Source organism: Rhipicephalus microplus, chromosome 3 (assembly GCF_043290135.1).
Source record: "Rhipicephalus microplus isolate Deutch F79 chromosome 3, USDA_Rmic, whole genome shotgun sequence".
Taxonomy (NCBI): Eukaryota; Metazoa; Arthropoda; class Arachnida; order Ixodida; family Ixodidae; genus Rhipicephalus; species Rhipicephalus microplus.
The window spans coordinates 24159224-24168710 of NC_134702.1; the positions used below are offsets into that span (position 1 = coordinate 24159224).

Genomic DNA, 9487 nt, shown 5'->3' on the forward strand with positions numbered 1-9487 from the left:
TTTTTTTCTATTTTCGTTTTTTCTATTGTGTCCTTTGTCTCACCCAATTTTCCTTCTTGAAATGTCTTAAGCACGTGTCGCTTCAGTGCCCAGTATTGACCAAAACCCCTTGGTGACAACATGCCATAATAATCGTCCCCGTCGGAGTCGTCGTCGCCACCGACACTCAAACTACCATTATGCTTCAAATTAACAAGGGCATTCGAAAAGCACAGATTCGCACGGCGTCACGCCTTGGTAGCAGTGCGCCGCCTTTACTATGCTTCTGCCGGTAATCCAGGTTGAAACGCTTTTGTTTTCTAACAATTAATGCGATCATGCACCGTAAGTTATTTCGGAAGTGTACCAGCGGAACATATATTATACACAGGAAGCGTTTTGTCGAAGCAGCGAAATGTCCGCCGCGGCTCTGGCACGCACGGCGGCGTGCTCAGCTGCTGTCCATCTTGCTTATGGAACCGCTGCGGGCGGGTGTGCTGGAAGTGGCCTTGGAGGTGGCCTTGGAAGCGGCGTTGGTAGGGGCGCTGGAAGCGGCGTTAGTAGGGGCGTTGGTTGGTGCGTTGCCGTTGTCACCGTCGTCATCGCTCGACCCCTCCGCAGCCCGCTTGCAGATCGTAGTGTAAGTGTTCATACACATCAGGAAGCATAACTGCGAGGAAGACACAATCATGACATCTTCAGCCAGCCGTTGACTAGCGTTCGTTGTATCCATGAGCGTGCACAAAGTTGCCCGTTAAGGGGCGGGGGAGCGGTTCATGGCAACTTACTTCCCAACCCCGGTTGGTAGGGTCCAACAGACAACATGCTCCGGAAGAGTTGTAGAAAAGTGAAAGGAGATGAAGCGATGACGCGCTTTCCATAATTGGCACTTCAAATCATCAATTAATTAGCTAGCACGCTTATGAATGACACAATGCAAAAAGTTCTGGGAAAATTAACTTTCTACTCGTCCAATCGATTCCATTGAGGATGTGCCATGTCCAGAAGAAAACAACAGCAGCAGCAACAATGGTCGACTTTTAGTCCCTGACTATTCGGGGAGTACCTCATTGGCACTACAAGCAGCTCTTGGAGTGCCAACGAAGTACATTTGGACTCCATTACTATCAAAGACCTACCTGGTCATATCCCTGATTTTTAATGAATGATGGGACGTTCTTACAGAGTAAAAGCATGGAGAAAGCCATAGGCATGCGAACAGGGGAGGGGTGGCACCTCCTCTTCCCACCCCGTGCGCGTGGAAATGGCTTCGCCAGCTAACTGAAACGTTTGTCTCTAACAACTTTTGCGACGAAGTGAGGATTTACTGGCAAGGACGATTAGTAAAGTCCAGTTCATCGCAAAAACAAACAAACAAACAAACTAACAGCTCGGGTATACGAGACAAGTGAGATTTGTTCTGTGCAAGACTGTATAGTCGTCTACGTGATTCCAACGTCTTGTCGTGGCCGCTACATTGGTCAAACGGGTCGCTGCGTGAAAGACCGGCTCCAAAAGCACAAGAACAATCTCAGGGACAAAACTAGAAGCAATTTGGCTATTCGCTGAGTCGAGTGTGGATGCACTCCAAGTTTTGAACAGACGCGCATCTTACGTAGATATCGCAATTTCTGCGCAAGGAAGACTTGTGAAGCGTTCAAGATTGGACCATCATGTGTAAGCGCACCGTTCATCGTGCTAAACGACAACGAGATTAATTATCTTTGTGACCGAAGATTGTAGCTTCATCTACTTGTCGAGACGCATGCGCAGTGCTTCCTTTCCTTCACTTGCCTTCTTATTTCCACTTTCCAAGGCGTATATCCTTGTTCGCAGAAAGTAAACGTCTCTCATATACTCGCGTGGTTTTTTTTTTTTGGATGAATATATGCCAACAAGTTTAAGTTTTTACCATTTCAAAGTAAAGTCGAGGTTTGAGGCCAATAGTTATAGTAGTGTAATACTATAAAGAAAAACAAGCCCTTTTTTCAAGACCAAACTAACTTCCCCAAAGTCCTTAAGAACTTAGCAATACAGCGTTTTTCATTAATGGTGCTAGCCATGTGCGAAAATCATCTTTTGGTTCGAAGTTGAAGGGGAAGCAATCTGGAATCGTGCCAAGACTTGAACAGCAGTAGGGTGCAAGTTATAAGCAGGTAAATACAATACGTTTTAAACATTAGCACGCTTGGCACATATAACCACGCACAACAAGCTTTCACACGTAAAATTATTAATCGAGGTGTAGGTATTATCCACGTTTAACAAGCTTGAAGTATGCCTTCACGACAAAACTAATTGCCCTTGACTTTCACGGCATTGCACTTCTATGCAAAAGCGAAACGCCCTTTACAAGAGTGTTACGAGCTGTCAAATACACGTCTATTCGTTCATTTCGTATTCGGAATTTCGAATATTTGAAATTCGTGACGACGTGCATCAGAATATTTTGACTAATAACCTAGTGTTCCTAGAGCTCAACCGGACTTGATCATGCACATCTTCATCGTGCATGATCACTCCTGTGTGGGAGGCTAAACGTTTTTGTTGTTTTGTTCGATATCGGTGTTCAATGTCTACATGTTGCAATGGCACCTCCGGACTACGCGGTATATCAAACTCTTGACTATAAAATCAAGAGTTTGATATACCGGAGTTATGATACGGAGTTATGATACGCTAGTTGATATTATAACAATCTATATCACACACTATATTGTTTTACACTTTGCGGCACTGTGCGACACTTTCCGCGCTTGGGTATTTGTTCGTGTTGTTGCATGTGTACGCGATTTCGCGATAGGTAAGACTCAGTAACCCAGAGATGCGATTCAATCAAGATGGCTCACCTCTGTTAATAACAGTGTCACACTTGGATACATTGGCGAGAACAGCACCGCTGGCAGCTGTAGACCGGGAAGAAAACATTAAAGCAACCTAACGCATTGGTTAAGTGGCACCTATAGCGTTAAGCGTAAGAGCCTTTTAACGAGTATTACAATAGATTTGCTCAACCAAAGAAACTGCGGTAGCCATGCAAATATACCCCTGACGTTTTAAGAGCTTGTGGCGCCTTCTGAGGTTCCTGGCGACGACCCGCTAGTTAACTATTTTTAAAGACGAATTTATTTATTTATTCATGATACCTTACAGGGCCCGATAGGGCATTGAGTAAGGGGAGCAAGTACGAAACAAAAAATATCAGAGATAAATGCATTAATAAATACAGGGAAACAAAATGGAAAAAAAAGAAAAAAAGGGTACAGTGTAGTTAAGGAGCTTTTTTTTTTCCTTCCTCCCTTTCCCTTTTCTTCCCTTTTCCTCCTTTTTTTACACATGGCAGAAAACAGCAATTAACAGCAAAGGAGAAAAAAAAGAAAAAAAAAACAAATATATATACATATATATGTATATATATACACACACACATACATATGTACAGTGCAAAGCATTTTCAAACAGAGGAACAGCATTTCTTATTCCATGAAACAATTTTTCGCCAATCACACACACTCGCAAAGGAAAGAATGGAGGAAGAATTCGCGAAAAAAAAAAGGTAATGGTGACGACATGATACTATTTCAAGAAATGCTTACGCAATTGGTCAAGAAATGCTTGATGGTTACTGATAGATGCAATATTGTCGGGAAGATCATTCCATAGAACAATGGCTCGGGGAAGTGCTGATGAATTGAAAGTGTTAGTTCGTCCACTGATGCGTTTAATGCTATATTGATTATGCAAGCGGCGTGATATGCGTGAAGGCGCTTCCAGTGGTAAGGGAGATGGCCTGATGCTATAGCGATATTTATGGAATAGTGACTGTTTTCAGCTAGTTATGATTATTTTCGGCTTAACGCAGCCATGATCTTTAGCGCTTACCTCTTCAAGGTGCAGAGTAAGCAGCGCGATAATCTCGGAAATGGTCGGCTTCTGAAACAACGTCAAGTTGGTGGTTTGAGAACAGATTAACGATGCGCATTTATAAAGAACGGGGGTGGCAAGGTCTTTGTTTTAACTTCGTCTCACCGTTGTCATGGATACGATGACGTCGATGGTGGAGTAGACGAGTTTGCCCACCATACGCACCGCGACTCCCGTAATTCCCACCGTCATCCACATCACGTTGTCCTGCGAGCACGCATAATCGAAGGTTTTGTATCACCGTTGTTTCGCGGCTCACTTTATTTAGAAGAGTGCATTGCTGACATGAATCTCTACTTAACAAGCTAACGCTTGTACGCTCTGTCAGCACTGTTCATTTCACCACAAGACAGAACCGTGTCACGGTTCTAAGAAGAACATCTTGTAATAATTACAGCGCCGTTCTTAGACGCCCGTTCCCGAGTTGAGTGGTGTCGCCATCGACGTAACCGACAAGTCGAACGAGGACGAAAGAGAGCGAACTCAGAGCCTGTCGACATCAAGATCCCATGCATTTAACCTCGCTTTCTTCGTCCTTCATACACACTGGCCCTTCGGTCGGAGCTCGTGGGGCTTGCACGTGCATTGCGGCTGGCTTCGCTTATCGTAATGGGGCTGTCGGCGTTTTACTGATTCGCGACCCAGCATGCAATGCACAGAGCGGTGTGCGTAGCACTCGGGCACTGGCAGTTTCTGTGGCAATATGTAACGAAGGTCACAGTGCTACAACTGCGGATAGCCAAAACTTCAAAGACACTTGGCGTTGCCCTAACATAAATGTGCATCCGTTTTTTTTTTTTTAGCGCGACGCTCTTAGGCACCCGTTGTAGCGTCTTCGTAACCGGCGGACGAACGAGGACGAAAGATAGCGAACGCCAAGTGCAGCAGAGGATGAAAGACTCCAATAGCGAGGAGAGTAGGCGGAGAAGGGAGCGGAATGGACGAGACGAGCAGGTCCCGCGGTGGCCACCTGCGGCGCCACAGTAGTGCAGGCCGCATACTTTAAGGATGACGCCGATGACGTCACACTAAGGCATGTGGTGAGGGCATCCCCCGATACCATATCTATGAGCCAGTATCGTAATCAGAGGTGATATTTTTTAAAACAATCTTACGATTATCGTGTATTTTGATGTCATCAGGTGATGATTCCTGCTTTTAAAACAACAATATACGCACCCTGGCTGCAGCTACGGTCCAGGTGACGATGAAACCCACGTGTGCCGCGCCCAGGAAACAGGTGAATCCCCGGGATAACCAGATGTACGGCCGTCCTGCACTTACCCCAGTAGCAGAATTAATTATAATAACTAATACTCATATTTGTATTATTGCTCCTGCAGCTTCCACAACTTTTACCGTTAACAGCAGTACAACAACAACAACAAAGAGCTACGTTTTACTCTTTTCGGTCAGTAATGACTGTTCACAAGTGTGGTTTAACTCGCTTTTGGTCCCCCGTCTCTCCGACAAGAGAGTTAACGTGCCTCTTTATGATCTGTATACCTGGCAAGGCAGGACTCATTAAAAGCACTCGGATGACTCATATTTGTTCTTAGAATGTACTACAAGCTTGGGTGGTGGTAGTAGTAGTAGCTGCCGTTGTTTAGTGCTATGACAACGGCTACTATGAGTTCTAGTCATAACAGTAGCAGTTGTGATAACAGTAGTAATACTACTACTGCTACAACAACCACAGGTGTTTTTATGGTTGTACGAGTAGAATAGGTCGTGTGAGAAGCTGCGATATCCAAATATATATATATATATATATATATATATATATATATATATATATATATATATATATATATATATATATATATATATATATATATATATATATATATATATATATATATATATATATATATATATATGGCCGTGTAACTGCGTGCTTCACTGTAAATGTGGCCGAAAGACGATAGCCATCTGTTTGAAGGTTCTGTGTGAGATATGGCCGCCATCTGGCAGTAATGGCAGGAAACAGGAGCCTGTACGGAACCAAGAGCCACTGGCAGGTGGCAGCATCTTATCATCGGTACAGTGTTTTTTTCATGCATAGCGTCGCATTTTCAGCAGAGCGGAAGAAACACCAGCTATAGCATCGCATTTTTGGCGCAGCGTAACAAACCTCAGGGTCTTTAGAATTACGTATATGTGTATTTTCTTGTAAAGAAGCACACCACCTAATACTGCATAATGTATTGGCCCCGCCACGGTGGTTTAGTGCCTAAGGTACTCGGCTGCTGACCCGCAGGTCGCGGGATCAAATCCCGACTGTGGCGGCTGCATTTTTGATGGAGGCGGAAATGTTGTAGGCCCGTGTACTCAGATTTTGGTGCACGTTAAAGAACCCCAGGTTGTCCAAATTTCCGGAGTCCTCCACTACGGCGTCTCTCATAATCACATGGTGGTTTTGGGACGTTAAACCCCACAAATCAATCAGTCAATCAATGCATAATGTATTGATGTTGTGCCTCAGATATGCGTACTACGCATATCTTTTCGATCGACAATGTTTCGATCGACAAAGTTTGCTTTTCGATCGACAATGTTCACAAATACGAACGCACCCATCAGATCAAGATGGCTGGGCGTCAAACAAGTGCTTAAACTTTCACCGGGTGACGTAATCGTGCGACATACATACATACAAGCATGCATACATACACACACATACATACATACTTCAGCGTTCAAGTATCGTAAAAAAGAGTATCGCCTTAAAAAGGGCGGTGGTCGTATGCTTACTTTTAGCGTCACACACCATCGCCAAAGCGTACATGATGAACATCTCTGCCGCCAGAATTATGAACATCAGCACCTGCGTCGAGGAATTGCATTATACGACGTTATATATCCACCAGCTAGCTACACACATTGCCACCACAGAACCGTTTAGTAACAGTGCTGGCAGTAAAGTTACTTTAGCTCAATTATGCTTTGAACAGCAATTACGCAAAGGGCCCACTTGGCTCTCAATCATCTCGGCCGACAACAGACATTGTTGCGCAGCTGCTATCTTCGTAATAACGATAGCACACTCTAATAGAGGTTACCCATACTCTCTTTGGTTAGCGCTCCATGGCTTATCACATACGCAACTCTCGTTAAAGATGCGCGTTAACTTTTTTTTGGAAAAAAATCATACACTCGTCCAAGAATAGGTGCTGGCGCAACTGTCTAAAGGACAGAGCCATCACCACGTGAGGCAACTGCTATACCGCTAATACAAAGGTTAGTTGAATCATTGCGTGTATATATATATATATATATATATATATATATATATATATATATATATATATATGTGTGTGTGTGTGTGGTACATGGCACAACGGGAGCGTTGTCAACAAGGGTAAATATATTTATTTCCCAACAGTTTCGCGAGGGGTCCTCTCTTCATCAGGGGATAAGTTATACTCATCCCCTGATTATAACTCATCCCCTGATGAAGGGAGGGCCCCTCCCGAAACTGTTGGGAAATAAATATATTCATCCTTGTCGACAACGCTCCCGTTGTGCCATATCCCATATATATATATATATATATATATATATATATTATTGATGACGCCGTTCAGAAAGCGAGCAAACTGAAGTGAAGCGACCACCGCAACCTTTTCGTAACTTACAGTGTGAATTTCCCCAATGTAAACAAAATTCTTAAATTACGTTACAACATTCTGGCACAAATTGAACGTCTGAAACGCGCATTCCCATCTGCTCCTGGCGTCGTTTACCGACGACCACACAACATCAAAGACACACTTGTCCACTCTCAAATCAATACCTCCCCCCCCCTTAATAATTCATGCCGACATTATTTAAAGTCACAATGTCTTGTATGTAAAGCGATGCGAGAAACACACAAAGCAACCAGCACACAATCCAAGTTTTCGATTAACACACGAGGCAATCTAACACGCGATTCCTCTAATGTGGTATACCTACTCGAATGCAACGTGTGCGGTATGCAGTACATCGGACAAAATTAAACACCATTTAGGGTTCGCTTCAATAATCACAGAGCCCATGCGAAATCAGCCCAAAATCTACCCCTATCAAAACATCTCAATCTTCCCGACCATGCATTCGACAAACTATCAGTAACGCTCTCTGAGACGGGATTTAAATCAAACCGAGAACGTGAACAACGAGAGTCATACCTTATCCACCGATTTAACACCCTCGATAGAGGAATAAATGAGAATCCTGGTACACTTGCAGCAATTAAAGCATTAGAAAACAATAACGGCAATAATGAAAAAATAACTGAGTACACAGCACTGCAGCTGCGAAGGGCACTGGACAACTCAAAATAATTCCAAGTGTAACTACTCTTCCTAAGTACAGCAGTCGTCTGTTTCTATTTTTACCTCACTATTCAATCAATTGTGCCAAGCATGACATGCCCAACAGCAACCCCGTGCACAGTCGGGAGGCCCCTACTGCACGCGTAATCCAGAAGCGGGCAAGAATTGCCATTGCACCCGCTTGCCAGCCTCTGCGGCAATACCCGGCACCCCTCTTTCTACGACGAGATGTCGACGGGACGCTGAGTAGTTAAAGGCTTAAACTTCTTTAAAAAGCTCTTTTTTCCCCCACACCGAACCGCCAGAGCCCGGAGGCGCCGTCTGGTCGGGAACAATGCGTTAGTAAAAGGAAGGATACACAAACCGCACACATCCTAAAGGTGAAAAGGAGAAAAGGGAGAGAGATTCGTGAGGAAGGGAAAGGAAGAGTTATAGGGGGCGCCCGGGGAAGTCTACCTTACATTCTCCTTTTCTTCTTTTTTCTTCTTCTTAGCGTTTCTTTCCATTCTTTTCTCTCTCCCCCTCTGATTCAAGATTGTATCAAGCTGAGCACCAACAAACTGTACCCTCAATCCTGAGGAAGGCCAGACTCTAGGCCGAAACGTCGAAATAAATCACGTTGTGACCGCTCACGGAGGATCTACTTGACTACTTGCAACGCTACGGCCACTAAACTACCACCATGCCTATATATATATATATATATATATATATATATATATATATATATATATATATATATATATATATATATATATATATATATATATATATATATATATATATATATATATATATATATATATATATATATATATAAGTTCGACGTGTGCTATCGCATTCACTGCTTCGGCCTTGTAGCGAAACGGGTACATCAAGTATAAAGTGCCCAAGTGAAACCATTGTGCGCGAAAAAATGGGACCTCAACATACCTTAACGCTTCCAACGTTGCATGGTACCCCTGTCATTTACCCACGCTTATCATACAATACTATGTAAAGCCCAAGCCCAATCATTTTACGAACCTTAGTTACCGAAGCTGTAGGGAGAGAAGTTATTGCCAGCTTATTTAGTTAGAGTTACTGTATATGCTTCCTTTGGGTAGCGTATACAGTAACTCTATACTTATTGAGGTTCTGATTGATCAGCAAACCACTGCAAATAGAATGGCGCCTGAGAGAGCGCGTAGCAAACGTGGTGTCGGAGCTAGTACCATTTGCCTTAAATAATGCGTTCCGCGGCAGGAGGTTCTGGACACACTTAT

At 43.6% G+C, this 9487-nt stretch overlaps 1 protein-coding gene across 1 annotated transcript; it reads right to left on the minus strand.

The window, feature by feature from the left end:
- Positions 1–393: 393 nt before the first annotated feature.
- Positions 394–6729, minus strand: LOC142802744 (uncharacterized). The gene is made up of 6 exons (XM_075887770.1): positions 6658–6729; positions 5083–5177; positions 4009–4110; positions 3862–3912; positions 2829–2885; positions 394–649 (listed from the first exon to the last, which is right to left on the minus strand). Exons 1-6 carry the CDS (start codon positions 6722–6724, stop codon positions 431–433), a joined length of 591 nt encoding a protein of 196 aa, XP_075743885.1. The 5' UTR covers positions 6725–6729; the 3' UTR covers positions 394–430.
- Positions 6730–9487: the final 2758 nt, after the last annotated feature.